General features: G+C 38.7%; 2 protein-coding genes across 9 annotated transcripts in view; one reads left to right on the top strand and one right to left on the bottom strand.

Annotated features, from left to right (window-relative positions):
- Window positions 1-3,206, bottom strand: part of LOC109099453 (zinc finger protein 438) — a 41,974-nt gene extending 38,768 nt beyond the window's left edge. For 2 of the 6 annotated variants that reach the window (XM_042767731.1, XM_042767730.1), the window contains exon 1: window positions 2,960-3,206. The gene's annotated coding sequence lies outside the window, so the exon portion shown is untranslated. Of the gene's footprint in view, window positions 1-2,954 lie in introns of all 6 variants that reach the window. The other 4 variants (XM_042767737.1, XM_042767736.1, XM_042767735.1 and 1 more) reach the window with 3 other exon arrangements.
- Window positions 3,207-16,742: 13,536 nt separating this feature from the next.
- Window positions 16,743-19,207, top strand: part of LOC109099452 (zinc finger E-box-binding homeobox 1-like) — a 59,454-nt gene continuing 56,989 nt past the window's right edge. The window contains exon 1 of one of the 3 annotated variants that reach the window (XM_042767727.1): window positions 16,743-16,852. In XM_042767727.1, coding sequence (XP_042623661.1) covers window positions 16,795-16,852 — 58 coding nt within the window. In that variant the 5' untranslated portion in view covers window positions 16,743-16,794. Of the gene's footprint in view, window positions 16,853-18,271; window positions 18,713-19,207 lie in introns of those variants that run through there. The other 2 variants (XM_042767726.1, XM_042767728.1) reach the window with 2 other exon arrangements.

Below are 19,207 nucleotides of genomic sequence, written 5' to 3'. Positions count from 1 at the left end.
GATTGTCCGGAAATGTTAAATAAGCATCTCTGCTATGAAATGGGTCTCCCTCCCTCCCCCCTCTCTCTCACCACATGTGAAACCACACAACATCATGACAACTGCCAAAATAAACCTCAGCATCCTCCAAAAGGAGAGTGCATGTGTGCGCTTCCCTGCCGTGCAACACGTCCGTGCAGAGGTGTATTTAATAACCTTTTGCAAAATCCCTGAAAGAATGTGCTCAGTGACACCACAGAAATGAATTCCAACCTCCAACAGCTACACCATAACCATCAGAAGATTCTCAGCGATCCCCTAAATTTCTCTCAAGAAGTTTTCGATTTAAAGTCAAATATTTTGATGAGGAAAAAATGTTACTTGAGCAGAAAAGGCGTTTCTTAATTCCTGTTAACCCTTTCTAAACGTTTAAAAGGACCAATATTTTCCAGTAGCATATTGTGTCGTGTTATGAAGCATTTCTGCTCACATCTTTAACTCTGCAGCTATTAAAGCATGACTCTAAAGCTCTAAAAGGAACAGTTCACCCAAAAATGAAATTGATGTCCAAATCTTTATGACTTTCTGTTGTGGAACACCATAAAAGTAGTCCATACAACTAAAACACTATATTCCAAGCCTTCTTAAGCCATACAGTAACTTTTTGTGACGAACAGACTAAAATTTACCTGCCATCAAATGCATTATCTGTCTTTCATAAACATGCCTTTACTTTCTTTTTAAGGACTGTAGCAACAAATGCATCCTTTGTACCATTTAAGTCTTAATATTCTTGTCTCTAACATAGTAACTTAGCAAATATAAACAAATAAAAAACAAAAAAAACAAACTTCACCACACTCACACTCATGTAAGGTTAGCTTTAAGATAAGCGACAGAATCATCACTTGGAAATGCTTGCTTACAATCCTACATGTTATAAACCTGGCTTCCACTCTGATTTCCAAAATGTTTCCAGTCTGACAGAACCTTACTGTAAAGCCTTTACTAGTTCAGTTCATCTGAAGTGCCAAGTCTCATCACCAAAAACTGCAACAAGGTATGTGCTTGCGTTTATGAATTTAACAAATTGCTTGAGACAATTTTCCTGACACTGCTTCTTATTCAGCAAACCTTGCCATTATAAATAAGAGGATGTTCCACAGTAATACCTGGGGCAAATTTCCAATCTAATGTCCAGAATGATTTGTAGCTTAACTGAGAAAATATTAATTTAACATTTGGACTCCCAACCAGGTTTATTTGCTAGTTTGAAATCTCATTGATTATGCATGCATACGTAAACAAACAATCACAGATTGGTAAATTCACTTATGATAGCTTAACTTTGATTTGTTAGATTTGATGAGCTAGGCCTGTTTCTCACTGTATGTGAAAGCAGCAGATATTTCAGCAACACTATTAGTAGGCTGCAATGGTACTGCATATCAGAAGTGTAGGTGTGAGTTGTGTTTCAGCTCTGAACCTATTTTTAATATGTGTAACAAGCTAAACTTTGTGGGAAATACTTTGAAAGAATACTACAATCCTATTTTTAACACAGTCCTTTGAAATACAGGCATACATAACGCACAAACTGGAGCAAACTGCTCACATATTGTTTGAAAAAAGGCATCTGTCTGGGTCAATGCATGTATAATACACTGACAGAGACAAACTGATAGCTAGACACATAAGAAAAATATTACAGTATGATAAAGGGAGTTTTCCAAAGTCTAATAATGCATTAGGTAAGTAATATACACACCCAAAGCAAATATTTTGCCCTTCTACCTTCTAAACTATGCAAAAGGTGGGTGTAACACATACAAACAATCACAATACCATGCAGTGAGTTACATCATTATCACACAAATATTACCATTATACTTCCACAAGCAAATTTATAGAAAAATAAGCTCTTGTATTAGGGCTGCACGATTAATCGCATGCATTTGTCATGCGTGTCTCATCAGTAAAGCCGGTTCCGTGATTAGCGGTAAATGTCTGTCACCTGTTTTCAAACGGGAGCGGCAATTAATACACAGAGCAGTAGTTCACTGACAAGCTACGCAATATTCTGTTCATAATTGAGATAAATCGCATTCGATTATGAACACGATATTGCGTAGCTTGTCAGTGAACTACGGCTCTGTGTATGAACTCCCGGTGCATTTGAAAACAGGTGACGGATATTTACCGCTAATCACGGAACCGGCTTTACTGATGAGACACGCATGACAAATGCATGCGATTAATCGTGCAGCCCTATCTTGTATCTTACATTTCCTAATCCTTACTATTACTACTTCGACTCATTCCATGCCATCGTTACTAAGGTGCTCATGCGGGAAATGCTACTATAACAATACAAGTAAATATCAACACTGATAGCACCTGTTGACAGCCATGAATGTGAATATGAAATATCGTCTCAGAAATTGACATTCGGTGAAATATTAGTCCCACGTAAGTTACTCACTTAAAATAAAGATAGTAGAAAAAGTTTAATCACTTTATGTCATGATAACTAATTAAGGATGAAAACATCTCGCAGTGCAGTTTAAAGAGATCAACAATGTCTCTGCAATCACAAGTTATGCAAATACACAGAATTTATATATGGAGGTAACTATTCTGTTAATACAATATGTTACTTTTAAACCGCTTTACTGCATGAGAACTGTTTACTTTGCACAGAGATGAATCCCCTCACTGCGAATATGAACTTTGCAATTCTTTTTAAGATCTTGTCGTTGCAGTTTCTGTGCTAAAGCTCTGTTTTTAATGTAGTTTGATGTTCAGTGTTGATTTATTGTTGTTTTATGTGCATAAACACATCCTTGAAGGCCCTGGCCTGTGATCGCTCTGGTATTCCTATTGGCTGAAAATAAAGTCGTAACACGTCTGCACGGTGAGCCCATTGGATTCCTCTTTTCTGCACGAAATAACGGAAATAACGGAACATCTTGTGCCTCACCTTCCAGAAACGTCCTCCGGCTCGATCAGAGGACTCTTGGTTAATTTGGAGCATGCGCCACATTAATTAGGTGAGTAGATCGACACATCTTCGTAACTGTTTCTCCACAGCCATTTTTGGGCGAGACCTCAAATTCCAAAAAGGTGGCTGTTACAAAGTGGAAGTGTGCGATATTTATGATAAACGCAATACAGTGCACCACAAATTATACATTTTAATATAAAATCATGCTTTTTTTGTTATAAAGCGTAATATTTAAGCAAAACACCCTCGATATTTGCTCTTAATCAAAAAACAAAGTTCCACATCCACCCCTTTTAAGAACAATGGTACGGCTCAGGCAACACCGGTTTGCGTCTGAGAATGCAGCCAATCAGAGACGATTAAAATGTCAGTTTCCAATCAGAGTACCGCCTACTTTATGACGAGCGTACAGTCGGCGTTTTTTTAAAATTAGATTCAAGGAACTGCGGGAAATCTGAGGCAGACGACGTAGTCAGTTGAACAGGGATTATGCTGTAATCTTCTTCATGCACGCAAATGGGCATTACTCCCAAACAATACCAATGCAATAGGACTAGCGCTATAGGTTTTCAGCGGTGACAGACAGTGTTGTATCTAGCCTACATATTTAACTGTAATTAAACTAGATGCTAGATAAGATGAGGTTGGAACTGCCGAGAGAGTAAAAGTGAAGGTATGCAATGCACAATAAAATACTACAGGTAAACAAACGACAAGTCTCACTCATCAGCTCTCACTCTGGTGTGTGGTTAACTGTCTGTGTAGCTCAGTTTGTTCTGTGTATACAGACACTGCACTGTATAGATAAAGTGACATGTCGCTAAAAAATGAAAATTATTTTGCTATTCTACTTATTGTGACATACAGTATTGCTTGGCAGTATGTCCAAGCTTCATTTAGATTTTTACTTTTTTTTAATGATTGTTTACAATTTTTTTTTTATTTTGCTTTTATAGTTTTTGTATTTTTTAGCATTTCAAATTTGAATGAAAATGTTAAATTCCTAAAGTAACATGAATTAAAAAGTTCTTAGTATTTTATATATCTTCCTTTTGCTTTAAAAACAACTCAAAATAAGTTTACATGGTCAGTGTCACTTTTTAAAATAATTTTATGCCACTTTCTTTATTCTAAAATCTTAAAGCTAAATAAATCCAGATTTTGAATTACACTTTAATTCCAGCTTTCAATGTGCTGATAAACTCAGAATATGTTCAGAATATTTTTGTTTAGCCAGCCACTCCATCCATTTTTTCAGTTTGTCATAGTTACGCATATTAATTAAAGTTGCTGGCAGTATGTGAGAATGTGCATGTACATGCTCAGAATTTATTTTCAATAATCATACCTCTAGGGGTACAACAGCTTGTAACTGGGGCAGCACCCTCAAGAACACCTTTGTAATTAAAGGGTGCATGTTAGTACCATATCATATTACAACCTTAAAGGGGTACATATTTCTTCTCTAAGGTACTAATATGAACCCTTTAGGGGTAAAGAGGGTTCAGTAGGGCCTTTCGCACAGCTTTAGTTCCAGAACTAAAAGTACAGTACTAAAATACTGGACGATTTTGCACGAACTGTGTGAATGAAGGGTTGCATTCACACCAAGAGTGTGTACTAGGACCTGATGTAAGCCGGTCGACAGTGATGTCATTTGAGCACGACTTTCAACAACGTTAACATAGAAGCACAACGTTAACAACAGGAGGATGGAGGACGCTGTGATCGGAGCTGTGTTTTTGTTGTGGGGGTTTCACAATAATGGACATGGAATGTCGACGTATACGTAAAGTTATTGAAAGAACGGGAAGGACGACTTAGAATCTCCAAGGACAACTGGCAGCCTGCACTTCAGCAGCCGTATATTTATTGCTGTTCATCATACTTGCGAAATGAGTTGACACATTGTTTACAGTATGTTTACACGGCGTTTTAAATCAAGGCAGGTGAGGGCGTTTTCGTATATACCTCTGGCCAATCAATGTCTACTTACGTCACGGGTAGTACCAGTTGTGCTGGTTAGACCCTTCTCCAGAGAAGGAGCTAATTCGGTTCTCGAAAAAGGCAGTCCGGTACTAAAATCGCACCCAGTTCCGGCAGTGTGAAAATGCCCAAAAGTGGGTAGTTCCACAATTAGTTCTGGTAATATGAAAAGGTTCCTGCGGTGCGAAAGGCCCTAATGGTGTCCCTATAAGGGTGCTGTCCCAGTGACAAGCTGTTAATTAGGTAAAAAAAAAACAATTAAGTAAAAAAGGTACAATTTTTACAAATTTTTTAATAACATATGCATAATGTTTGTACTTTCCACTTGTTTCAAAAGGTAAAGATATAGATTTGATCTTTTGGCATTAGGACAGTGCAAGGGTAGAAAGGAAGCATAAGGAGAGGTGAAAGGGGAACAGGGTTTGGGAAACACCTTCAGTTGGAGACTCAAACTTTAAATCTAGACAATTGTATTTATATAGGAGTGGCTCACAGTCACAGCCTTTTCCCTTTTTAAATGCAGTAGGAGGTTAGTTCACTTATGTGAACAACATGTGGCCTTGCAAAAAAAAACATTCAGAAAAAGACCTCTCTCCAGCATCTTCGAATTAGTGTTAACCCAGTGTTTTTATTGTGTGCCTTTATATGTCTAGCAAACAGACTCATAACCCAAACAATTTACATGAGCAATAGGAAATTTTGCCTTGTGCATTTTGAGGTGACCAAACTTCGTATAACCTAGATGTACTTGAACCTTAATGTGATTTCAGCAGTTACCTTCATCTTTCCTAACGTCAGTGTGGGAGAATCTGAGTTCCATAGTTCAAGGCTTAGGCTGGATTATAAACATAGAGAGAATCAATGACGCTCCTTCTGTTGTAAACAATCAAATGGACTAACCCACCCTCATTTACTCTATGTCTCCTTTTCAAGATATTTATCAAACAGCAGAACGAAGCACTTGTCCATTCAAGCCAAAGTGCATCCAGATGGCAATAACTCGTGTTTACAAAAAGAAAAAGCATCAGTAAGAAGTCTGATAAAAAGAAAAGGTTCTCTTAAGTTAGTTTGTTTATAGTCTCTCTTTCTTTCCCTCCTCCCTCAGTTGTCTCAGGCATATTTGTAATGTTTTATGGATGTCTGCTCTGTAACAGGAGCCATTTGAATGTTTTTGTCTGTGAAATCTGTCATGGTCAATAGAGAAAAGGTGAGTCAGTGAATTGTTCCACTGGGACCTGCAAGTGCGATGACCTGGCTGTTCATCAGCCGTCTAGCATAAAACCGAAAGCTTACAGGATCCTTTTTCACTCAGGTTGATTTCAAGGAAACTTGCGTTTTGGCTTCTTCTGAAAAATTCTAAATGCCACATTGAAAGTGGTAGTGGAGAGCTTCCTCAAATAGTTATTTTGCAGCCTCCAACTTTGCCCTCTGATGTAGCAGAAGTACACCTGACATAGCTTTTCCGTTATGTATCATCAGCCAGGGTTTTTTCTTTTTCAGTTATGTCTTTTGACGTTTGTCCTTAACACCCACAAAGTTGACACTAGGTCCATGACATGGGCTAGTCCAATGCATTTAGTGAAAAAAGCAGTGAGTGTCTTTTTATTTATTTGGCATGCTTTCCCTTTGTTTCCTTTCTCTCCGTACACATTGTAAGTTACTATGAGTTGAGAAGCTGAATCTGTAGCTAGTTGCAGCTTTCATGACTGCTAGACCCATATGTCTTGCTATTTTTGAGTGCAAATGAAAGGTATTGCTCGAACTGCTGTAAAAAATATTTTTCTCAGAAGAACTTTTCTCTATGTAATCCCACCTGTTCATGTAATACTTAGCCCATGTGCCCTGTTTACCGAACATAATATACAAATAATATATCGTTCACCTACCAGTGAAGAGAGTACTTTTTTGGTCACTGTAAAAGAAGAAGTGAGGTTTATGTAAGAGTTTTTTCTTCTTCTTTAGAGGTGCATGTGGTCATTTTTGTGGTTTCTTATGTTGACTGATATAGCAGTCGCTTTAGATTAATATTGACACCTGTCGTTGTGTCAACATGATTTACTAACATGATTACCAGTGCCATTGAAAATGTGGTATTTGCAGTCAGACATGATTAATTTATTGATATTTATGATTACGCTTAGTAAGATAATGTTTTTAACAGGTCATGTGGTCTCAACATGGTGGCCACCATGAGGTGACCCACTTCATATAGAAAAATATAAAAATACTCATAAGTGCCTGCTGATATGACTGAAGTCTTCCTTTTAATTTTTGTTGTGTACATTTTTAATGAGGAAAAATACATAGTGCACCTTTAAAAAACACTGATACTGAAAAGAAAATAGCATCATGCTAATTCGCCAAATCTATCCACAAAATGGCAGGAATTCTGAACGACTAAATATCTGCATACTAAACATGGAAATTTCTAACCACTAATGCGAAGGGGAGAGACACCAGCGGAAAACAAAACTTAGGGAAGTAATAAGGAGGATGTCCAAATGGCTTCTTTGGAAAAAAAGTTCCTTCACAGAAAGCACCTTGATAATGATTGTTTCTCTCTTTCTTTCTGTTGGTTTCTCTTTTTATTTCTCCTTTTCTCTTAGATGTGTTCACATCTGCACCTAAATGTGATGGATTCTTCGATATGCAGGGCCTGAAGTGTGTGTATGTGTGAGTGTGGGAAGCACATGATTCTTTCTCTCAGACATGCCAGCAAATTGAGCAGAAGAAAGATTTTGGTGTTCCAACATACACAAAATAAATTTTAGCTGTGGTTGTGAGGTGAATTTTTTGACGGAACATTTGGAATGGATCTCCACTAATCTGCGTGACAGACTTAGCTCACCCGTACAACCTGGATGATCCAGAAAAAAATCCTGTCTCATACCCACATGCACATTAGCGCACTTTTACTATTTCACACGCACACACTCATACCTCCCCAATCCCCAAAAAAAGACTTCTGGGCACTCATATGTTAGATTTTGAGTCACACATATTTTACAATGAACAAAACATTTTAAAGTACATGAAACAATATCTGTTTACACATCTTCGCCATTTTTAGTTAAACTGTGAAAGTTTGATGCAAGATTTCAAATACTGCCTTTAAATACAATAATAAGCTTTCAGAAAGAGCTAGAGTTTGTGTTTGGTCATGGCACACCAATGATCATGAATTTTGCGTATAAATTGCAACAATTTTCAATGCATAAAAGACTTTTTGATAAGATTTCTATCTATTCTGCATTAGGTTAAAAAGCAGAATTTGATTAGAGTTTGTGTTCTAAGAACCTGCTGGTTCACTGGATGTTTTGTTTTGGGTGTGACCAAATTCTCCTAGGCTTCAGAGCTACAACCCTGTCCAGGGACACTCCAGAGAAGAGGAAGTGAGATCATAATGACTTTGTTCTTGGGAAGAGGGTGCGTATTGTGATTGACATCTCAATCTTGCCTTCAAAACATTTCATTGTTGGGCCCTTGAGTTTTCCTGGGCTCTTGAATAGTTTCATCATCATGGCATTTGTGTTTGCATTTTCCATGAGCAGCAGTAACTTCAGCACAACGCTATAGCGCTTATGAAACAAGTAGTTTTGTGGCTTTGGATTTTTCTCATTTTCTGGCCACAGAACTATAAGATTTAGAAATCACTTTTGACTTAAAATTTTCTGCAAAGATGTTTCTGCCATACTTGTCTCAGGGAAGACTTTATGCACTAACATGTCCAAAGTTTTTAGTCCCCAATAAAATGTGGTCATTAATTCATGCCAATAAGCTTTAAGGTTATTTATATGCTAGTGTACTTCAAAAAGTTGACAAAACAATTTCTTCTGGAATACAGATATTGATAACTCATCTTGCATTCAAGACTATATCCAAGTTTTTGCATATAGCAGTAGCACATTTAAGTATGCTTCTGTGACATATTATAAAAGGGGGCGGTGAGCCCTTCAGTACATCCCACCCAAACTTCCTGTTTCATGTCAACACAAAACGATGCTCGTCAAGCCATTTCATGGGGTCTTCAAATCAGTTTAGTTTCTGGAAAATGCCTGTTTGAGTTACCTTGATTCTTGATGGTCTGTCCCTAGTTTAAGATTATTGCATTTCTGTTTACTGTCATGCTATAATTGAAGATGGTTAATGCTTCATGCTGAACGCACTCCCGAGGGTCGCTTGAGTTTCTCTCCTTTTTTTTATCTCCATCCATTATGATCACCACACTCTTTCTTTCTTCTTAGTCTTTAATACATACAGTACCTGTCAGTTTCTACCATAATCCTCCGTTTGTTTGTTTCTGTCTCTCTCTGTTTCTCCAGTTGTACTTGCCACCTGTTTCTCTTTTTTCCTCTTTCTGTTCCTCTCCACAAATGCCACTTTTAATCACTCCTTTCTTCAATGTATCTGTGTGCCAAATGAGCCTTACACAAATAACTTTAAGCTGATTTTGTCTCCCTTTTTCTTTTTATGTAGGTTTTCCTGTTTCTTTAGCAGTCCTGTGTGTTTCCATTTCTCTTCCTTCCTTTTTCTCTCTCTTTCAATCCTTTAGCCCCCCAACACACATACACACACCATCTTCTCCCTTCCCCCACACAGCTGGCGCCCTGAGCTGTTAGTCCAGATGGTTAGGAGGGGAGACAGGGGCTTGTTCTCCATGTAGCCCCACAGCAGGCTCTCTGTCCTGGGCAGCTCTGAGTCGACTCCCCCCTGGACCAACTGGAACTCCCCAGCCCCCCCACCCAAACAGCACTGCCAGCATTAATCTCCTAAATGATCCCGCCAGGAGGAGGATCAATACTCATTTACAGAGACGCGGCCTGATCCCTTAATGTAGAGCAGTGAGGATAGCTTTCTACCCCCCCCCACACACACACACTCATGTTGTTATCTCTCCTTCTATCTTGTCTCTTCCTTTCGCACTCTTTCTTCCTGTCTTCATGGCCAATTTCTTCTCTTCCTCTTTAGCCCAGTGAAAGGAAAAGGTAAATGGGATTGGAATAGGTAACAGGTGAAGAAATGGATGTACAGTGGAAAAATGACCAGATAAATTGCTTGTAGTATGAGGTCAGTCGCTTTAATGAAAAATAAAACCTCTGTTGATGAAGTCACCACAACGCTAACCCACCCTAACCCACCCTCAGCATGCCCAGTGGATTGAAACCAGCAGCTCTTGGATGGCAGATATTGTTGGGTTTTAATTTTGTCCTGCTGGGTGGTCCTGTCACCAGTAACTGGAAATAGAGGCATACTGGCTTTCAGACTTCTATTTTAATAGCATAGTGAGTGCTATTATACACTTTTAATATTTGCAGTAGCATTATTTTTATTCATTGTTTTCCATCGTTGCAAGAAAATATGACTTCATCTCGAAGTGGTGGCATCCAAGAAAAATGGGAATAGACTGGACTTTCCACAGAATAATGGCCCTGTCTTTTTCCAGTCGGTTAGCACCAGCAGAGAAAGTGCGTGTGTGGTTTTCAAAACGCCTCATCATTGATCTCTGATGAAGCCTGCCCTTCACTGAAATGTTTTTTTCCTTTTTCTTTTTCCCTTAGCCAAGGACCGTCTGTTTTTCACCTTTACTTTGTTTTTGAGCTTGCCCACCGGTCCGCCTGCTGGACCATAGTGGCACCTGGAGCTGGCCCACTGGGAGAATATAACTGGTGCCTGGTCAAAGACAAACTAAAGCATGGAATAATATTTTACCATTTCGCTATTCCAAGCCCTCACTAAGTCAGCATATCTGCAGAGATTTTCTTTCAGGACAGGACCACATACCAGTAAAATTCCCAATGAAAGTTCAGAAGGATGATGTTCGTTTAATCCCACCAGAAGCCGCTTACCTCACTTCTTCCAAAAATGTCTTTTGGCAACTCTACATCAGCTCCCAGTTATTGCAATGGTTATGGCCAGTAGGGGAACATAGCTCAAACCCCTTCATTATGGACAACCAAACCTGTCTGCCCTTTTCCACATAGCTCTTTTCCATTATATGCACATACAGTATGTGAATAAATATATACAGGAAGGCGAAGAGCCGAATGCTAACTTTCTTAACGAGATTCTATGGACATTAATGCTATTATTATCTGTTACTCTGTAAAGCCTCTGCACAGCCACAGAGCACTTTGTCCTGTTGAATAATTCACTGTCAGCAGCCAAAGGCAGAGTGAACTGGCTTAATGATGAAGGGACAGGCACCTTACTCAGCTCTGTCTGTTGTCTGTTTGATGAAGTGAAAGAGGCCATGGGTTGGAGAGCGTTAGACAGATGACAGGGAGGGTATTTGAGGCTACTACCAGGGGCATTTCTTAAGTAATGTTGGGTTTTTCTATGCAAAGATTCCGTTATGTATTTAGAGGATATTGCTTTCAACGCAGAGCTTGTCTTCTTTCTAAACATTCAAAATGAAATCGCCGTCATTTGTCTCCTAACCATTGTTTCATTTCCCTTTCCACTTCCTGTTCTCATGACCATAGCTCACCTGTAGAGCGTTTGCAGATTTGATTAAACATAGATGGCTTTGGAATGTTTAAGAAGGTCATAGCTCCTTCAGACCTCATTACCTGGGTTCATTTTATGGAAACGGTTTTCCTAGTATGATCATACTGTAGTTGAAATGCAAGATGAGAACACACAGGATGTTAAAATGATTAGTCTCAAAAATGACAATTCTGTCTTTATACCCAACCTAATGTTGTTTCAAACCCATTGGACTTTACTTCTACTGGGGAACGCAAAAAGTTATGAAAAAGTTCATGAGAAAAATAATAAATTGTTGAAGAAATTATTGATAGTGGTCAATTTATTTCCCTTTACTTGTCAGTCCTGTATCCCCGTGTCTTGTGTTTTTTCCCCAGGTTTTCTCCCTCTATGTCCTTTATTTGGTTTTCCTGTTCCTGTTCCCAATTGAGTTCCATTAGTTTCAGCTGTGTCCCATTAATCTCCATGTTAATTCCTTGATTAGTCCCATAATTTAAGCCCTGTGTGTTTCGATGTCCAGCTTCTGTAATTGATCGTCTCACCCCAGTGCTATGTGTGCTTTTCTGGTGTTCTGTTCATTAAAGTTCTGTAATTATAGGAATCTCCTACATCTCCGCATCTCCTTGCTCCAGCACAGGCACACATGACACATGATCTGATTAACTGAATTAAAATAAATCAGTTGATCTGCTTCTTTGAATCAGACAGTATCAATTGATCTGATATATTGAATCTGACATGAATCAGCTTATTTGATGTTCAGTTGATTTACTCATTAACTCAAAATAATTATTTTCTGTTACAATTACTCATTAAAAGTATCAGAAGCCAGTAGAACCTATTATAATCAGTACTATTAATTATAATAATCCATTATAATATAATGATAAAAAAGTTTGTAGACAAACTTTAATTTGGCTTGAAAAACCCTAGTTAGAAAGTTTTAAATGTTTAAAAAGCTTGCAGCTGGAAAGTTTTCAGTTTAAAGTAGTTTGAAAGTTAAAATAGTTTTAAAGATTAAAGTTTGCATGTTTTCTAGGCAATACAGTCTATCAGAAAAACAGATAGGTATAAAACGTTTTTAGCATGATTAGCATGTTACTGGCATTTTGTTAGCATGATTAGCATGTTGCTAGTATGATGCTAGCACAATTAGCATGTTATTGACATGATTCTAGCATTATTAACATGTTACTAACATGCTGTTAGCATGATTAGCAAGTTGTTAGCATTTTTCTAACATGATTATCATGTTACTAGCATGATTCTAGCATGATTAGCATGTTACTAGCATGGCGTTAGCTTGATTAGCAAGTTAGTAGCATGTTTTCTAGCATGATTAGCATGTTATTAGCATGTTGTTAACATGATTAGCAGGTTACTAGCATGTTTGCTAGCATGTTTCTAGCATGATTAGCAAATTACTAGCATTTTGTTAGCATGATTAGCAAGTTACTAGCATGTTGTTAACATGACTAGCAAGTTGAAGGCATGTTGCTAGCTTGTTTCTAACATGTTTATAAAGTTGCTAGAATTTTGTTAGCATGTTTAACAAGTTGCTAGCATGATTGGCATGTTACTAACATGCTAATCAAAAAAACTGTTTTAGCTGTTTTTTTTAGTAGGGAGTTGTTAAGCTTTGCTATAGCAATAAACAGCTTAAATACACCACAAGTCTTATTGTATAAAAGTTTTCACCCCCTCAATGAAAATCTATGGGATTTTAGATGGATTTGATAGGCTGTTTTACGAAAACCGTAAGCTGGATCAGTTAGAAAAGATATAGCAGCCCGAGTCAGACCAGTCTGGAGGTCTGACCCGAGTTTAGTGGTTGTAGCTTTAAAGGTCTAGGAGGAGATACATTTTAAAATTTGGTCTCAGAAGGAGAAGAAGAAGAAGTTTAAATCGGATTAATCACTTACCCCCATGTTATTCCAAACCCATAAAAGCTTTGTTTGTCTTCGGAACACAATTTAAGATATTTTGGATGAAAACAGGGAGACTGCCAAGTAAATAACAGTGTCAAGGTCCAGAAAAGTATGAAAAGCATCGTCAGAATAGTCCATCTGCCATCAGTGGTCAGCCAAAATGGCACTACGCTGATGTGGAGAGACACAGAGGAGACAAATTGTTGAATAAAGTCGTTATTTTTGTTTTATTCATGTACAAAACGTATTCTCGTCCCTTCATAACATTACGGTTGAATCACTGATGGCAGATGGAGTATTCTGACGATGCTTTTCATACTTTTCTGGACCCTGACAGTGTAGTTTACTTGGCAGTCTATGGGTAAGTCACAAGCCTCCCTGTTTTCATCCAAAATATCTTAAATTGTGTTCCGAAGATGAACAAAAATTTTACGGGTTTGGAATGACATGGGGATGTGATTACTGACAAAATTTTCATTTTGGGGTGGAGTATCCCTTTAATAATAATGCCTACACTGGATGTGACATGACAAGAAAAATTAATTCACTAAAAATTAATTAGCTGAAAATGAATCAACATTGAGCTTGTTCAACTTCAATATGTTATGTAAGAAAAAACGGACACATATTCACTTGGATGCATCCATCCGTTTGAGAAGCGCCCACTGAATCACAAATTAATCAATGGATCTGATTCATTGAATCAGATATGTTCTGAATGATTCAGACCTGTTCAACTCATTGACTTTATCTTCTGCAAGTGTTTAACTTAAGAATCACTATGACCACGAGTGAGATCGTATGAATTCGTACAACTTAGCCACCCTGTCAAATATGTTGCATAGACCACTTTTATTAAACTTTTAAGGTTATTTTGCATCCATTTGAAAGTTTAGTTCCCCATACACTGTTATTGCATGGAAGAGTGTGACTTACATCATTTAAATGTTGTGGAACAAACTAAGTCATATGGATTTGAAATGATGTGAAGGTGAATAAATAATGACAGAATTGTCAATTTTAGGTGACCTTTTCCAATAGGTGGCACGTTAGGAGCAATGGAGGATAGAATAATTAAATTTTAGTGATTATTATGTTGAATATTTATCTTACATAGGCTTGTGCAACAAGCTTTGATTTGCAGCATATCATTGTTATATTTTCTCTGTTTTCACTCATTCATTGCAGACTGTACACTGTAGATCCATGCTAAGTAAAAAACCCAGCTGAAGTCTGACAGAAACCTGATAGTCATCAGGTACAAGAATAGCCCTACACCGCCACTGCAGCACTCGCTTTTGTGACGGCAGACCTTCAGATGGTACCATGTTGGTGTTTCAGCCCAATGTGTCCTTGTGTTCAAAGTCATATAAATGCACTAGCTCATGTTTTGGCTGCTGCATTCATATTTCTAACGACACTGTATGTACTTGACCAGAGAATTTTTTTAATTGGCTCTAATGGATAAAACACCTGAAAATCTTTGGGCTACAATTAGCCTCACTAAACTCATTATCTTAAACATATTTCTCTCTACATCTAACTTTTCTCTGGCCTTTTCTCTGTCTTTCTCTCTGCCTCTCACGCATTCTCTCCCTAGTCAGAGTCAGAGGAGTAAACATCCCTGTGGAACAGCGAGCTCTTTCTTTGGGTGGAGGACTGAATCATTGTAGTGAGGGTCCCATGATCCTCCCTGTGCCTTGGGACACACACTGCATTCCTCCTTCCTACTCAGTCACACACATGTACACATACTCAAACACATATTTCATACTTTAAATTAATATGAATATACAGACCCTCCTACTGCAACACATATCTAGATATGTTTGTGCCAGTAAACATATGGCAATGTTAGACCTAATGTCACAGTTATTTAGCAAACTGACAAATATTTTGATAACCTGAAGAACTGATTAAACATGCACTCTTCAGACAATTGTATTTTCAAAAAAAAAAAAAAAAAAAAAACTCAGTCATGTGACATGATTATTAATTAAAAAAAGGAATGGCACTACTTCGAAGTTCCAACCATGTTCCTTTGAATTCAGTATGGACTTAATAAAAACAGTTACATATAATTCAAAACTTATGGGGAAAACTGACTGCCATATAAAAGATTTAGAACTGCCTGAATGATCTTGCCAGGTATACAGCCATTTGAAAGTTTTATAATTATAAAGTATATAACAAATAAGAGATTGGGGAACAGGACAATTGTCACAAGGACTGTAAATCAGTACTCTGAAGTCGAGTTGCAAAACCTAGTTCGATATCATTTTAAATTAGTATAATATTTGTTAATTTTATCTCCCAAAATCAATATTCCAATGTAAACATATTTTTGCATAGCTTTTTGTAAAAGTGACACAAAAGTAAGGTTTTATAATAAAGGCTTTTAGTGTGCAAGATGATGTTTTTGCCTTATATGTCAGGTTGAGGCTCTTTAAACGGCAAGTTTCGACTGTGACAACTTACCCCATACAGGCTACCCAGTGCTGCTGCATATTGTCACAAAAAGTTAGTGTAAACAAAGTTTTTTTTTTTTTTTTTTTTTTCTGGGAAAACAATGGCAATGTCAAACACTTTTATAATTAAAACACTATTTTTTTACAGTCAGTTTAAACATTAGATTTTTAATTATTATTAAATAATTAAACAAGATTCTCTCTTTCCTACAGCTGTTTCAGAGGTCAAATAAGTAAATAATAATATATAGTTTTTTTTTTTGTTTGTTTTTCTTTTAGATGAGAGTACCTTAGATTATGGCTTTACAGATACTGATTTTAATAAAACTACAGTTTATAATTGTTCATTAGAGTAAAAAGTGTGAACAAGCCAGTGCCCCCTATATAAAGTTACTGCCTACTTTTTACTGTGAGTAGTTGTATGACATGCAGATTTTTGCCTCATCAGGAATGAGAAAAGTAGCAGCAAACATTGTGTTCGTGTGCGTGCGCGCGCGCGCCATAAACAGGTGCACGCGTCAAACTTTCCCCGCCCCCGCCCTAACTGTAAAAAAAAAAAAAAAACACATATCACGCCCGATTCAGGTTGAATGTTTACCATTGCGCTTTTCTGTGTGATGGGCTTGGAAATGTTTGTTTTGTCCAGAGACTAAACTGTCAATCAAAACAGATGTTCCTCTGCCTGCACATGGGCAGGTTGATCAGTGACCGTTTCGGACAGGCAGCAGAGCCACAGGGAGCGCGTGCTGTGAGGGGCGGGAGCTGGCCAGAGACGGGGGTCTGAGCGCCAGAGAGAGAGGTATAGGAGCCAGAAGGTAATGTCGTAAAGCCGAGTGTCGTAAACCAGGTGCAGGGAGGGGAGGTGGAGTAGAAGGGAGGGAGGGGAGGTGTGGGGGCGAGAGGAGGTGACTCTCCAGCAGCATTTAGACACAGCGAAAGGACCATGGCGGATGGCCCCAGGTGTAAGCGCAGAAAGCAGGCGAACCCGAGGAGGACAAACGGTGAGTAAAAACCCTTCGCTTTGCTTGGCGACGGCTGCTTTCATTCAACTCTGGATTCCGGGCCGCTGGCAGAACTTCTCGAGCCCCACAAAGTGCTGGAAAGTAGCGCTGTGTTATAGCCCCTATCTAGTGTACCGTTATACCTGCCGCGCTCGCGACTCTCTCACCGCCTAGCGGTGCACAGCGCGAGCGCGGACCGTTATACGCAGCCAGTCCCATACAAGTGTCTCTCGCTTTTGTTTCCCCTTTTATTTCTCTTCGCCTTGAGTTCACTTTATAAAGCCTTTAAATTTGAGAGAGAAAAAAAGGAAAAACAAAATTCCATCCCATTCGAGTCTTTTACTCCTGCTGGTCGTCACTGTTGGGTTTTCCCCTTCAGATTCGAACGAATTGAAACTTATTTTCTCTCTCAAATTGTACCTGTTTGGTCCGATGCGGGCGATTTGGTTTCACATGAATCCGTTTGAGCGATTGAAGTGGTGGAAATGCTTTCATAAATACATGTTTGGGAATAGTGCGGTTGCTTTAGAGGATTTTGATTTATTTTCGTTAACAGCAAACTTTGCTAAACGTGTAACGGGCTGTTCCGCTGTCTGCGTGGTAGCAGGTAACGTTAGCTAGCGAGCTAGCAGAACCCTAAGAATAACCTTTAATAGGAGTATGTATGTATGTAAACCATTTAGAGTAATATTTATGAATACATGGCTTTATATCGCCGATGTGACAGATTGGCTTGTTTTACTATCTGTGGTACAGCTACAAGTCGCACTTTTGTCATATAGCTCATAGAAACTGCCTGATAACAGCAGCACGCTTGCTCTCTGTGCCGCTGCTGCATTGGAAAACAGGGGCATGTGTGCAGTTCGCGGTGATGTTTGACAGGAAAGTTTCTTCTTGAACTCCGATCGAAGTTTACAAAGCAAAATATAAGGGTGTGTTTATGTAACAGTCCTGCCAGTCCATGCGTCCCTGCGGGATCGGTGCTCTGGAGCACGATGCCAGTTACAGCAACCTGTTTGTGAAGCCAGCCTGCCACATTTCTAATTGGGTAGTAACGCTGAAGAGAAAAGGAAAGGAATCTGAAGGGCTGTCTGCTGCTAGAACAACTGCTGCAGCCTATATAAGGAATGCGTATACATCCCGAGCAGCGCAGAGAATCCTGATAAATCGCGCTGCTGCAGCTGGACTTACTGCACTGACAGTTTATTTGTTTTGGGGACTTTATGCATCCGCTTGTAATGCACGTCCGTAGCTGTGTAGGTTTCGGGTTTGTGAGTTGTAAACGACATAAAATCGTTGCTCTTTTGAATTCTAGCGATTTATCTGGTAAGCCGTGTACAGAGTTATAGATGTGAGTAATTTTACGAACCAAACCCATAGTTATAAAATCAAAACGTCCTTTACTTCTCGCTTGCGCGCGTGAGATAGGAAATATAAACTTAAAAAAAACACATGCGTTCGTCCAAACTCTGTGTTTTTTGATCAAAAGTGCACCGTTTTTTCATTTCGTATGTTCATCTGTTGTATTAAGTGTCTTTTTTATGTGTGAAGAGATGAGCAAAGACACTTTTCCTCAGGCTGACGCCATGCGCGCGCCGTGTAACGTTAGCGGTTCTCTCAGCGCGCGCGTGTGTGAGCGACCTGTAACGTTAAATATGTGCCTACCTGATCGGAGGGGAGGATAAAAATGTTACTTAGATTTTCATAAATGCCATTTGACCATCTCGCTATTGTTTTTTTGCTACCTGAACTTGCTGACAAGGAAGGATTGCTTCTTTTTCTCTCTGAGACATATTGTCTCATTTTGAAAGCAGACGGGAGGCGTTTCTCGTGCGTTGCAGCAAATGTCAACTTGTGCAGGTATAAAAAAAAGATGTATGTGTAGTGTTTTTTCGCATGCCTTCTCACTCTCAGCTGCTGTTGACGTTTGTTTTTAACTGCAGAAGGGATGGGTGCCTGTTATCATCCGGATTTCTATAGCGCTTACTCTGAAAAGCATCGCTACGGTACTTATAGGTGCTGGAGCATTGCTCGTGATCTTTTATTCCATGCGGTAAAAGCACAGGCGTGTTCTGTATTTGTTTCGAAACCTAGAATGATTTTACACCATGAGGCTTGTGGGTCATTTTGCAGCGCTTTTCCGCGGTGTTGGGTTGATATAAGTGCTTTGTCATAGGGCGTTTGGCACTGCTCACCGCACTGCAGGTATCTGAACGCGGAGACGCACCTGAACCGTGCAAACGCACCTGCTTGTACTTGTTTTATCAGATTAACACCTCCAGATATAGCTTTTGATAACATGATACTTCATTTAATTTTAAACTCAGTCATTCTGTGTTAAATAAAGCTTGTTTT

Source organism: Cyprinus carpio, chromosome A12, assembly GCF_018340385.1.
Source record: "Cyprinus carpio isolate SPL01 chromosome A12, ASM1834038v1, whole genome shotgun sequence".
Taxonomy (NCBI): domain Eukaryota; kingdom Metazoa; phylum Chordata; class Actinopteri; order Cypriniformes; family Cyprinidae; genus Cyprinus; species Cyprinus carpio.
This window is presented reverse-complemented; position numbering and strand designations above follow the sequence as displayed.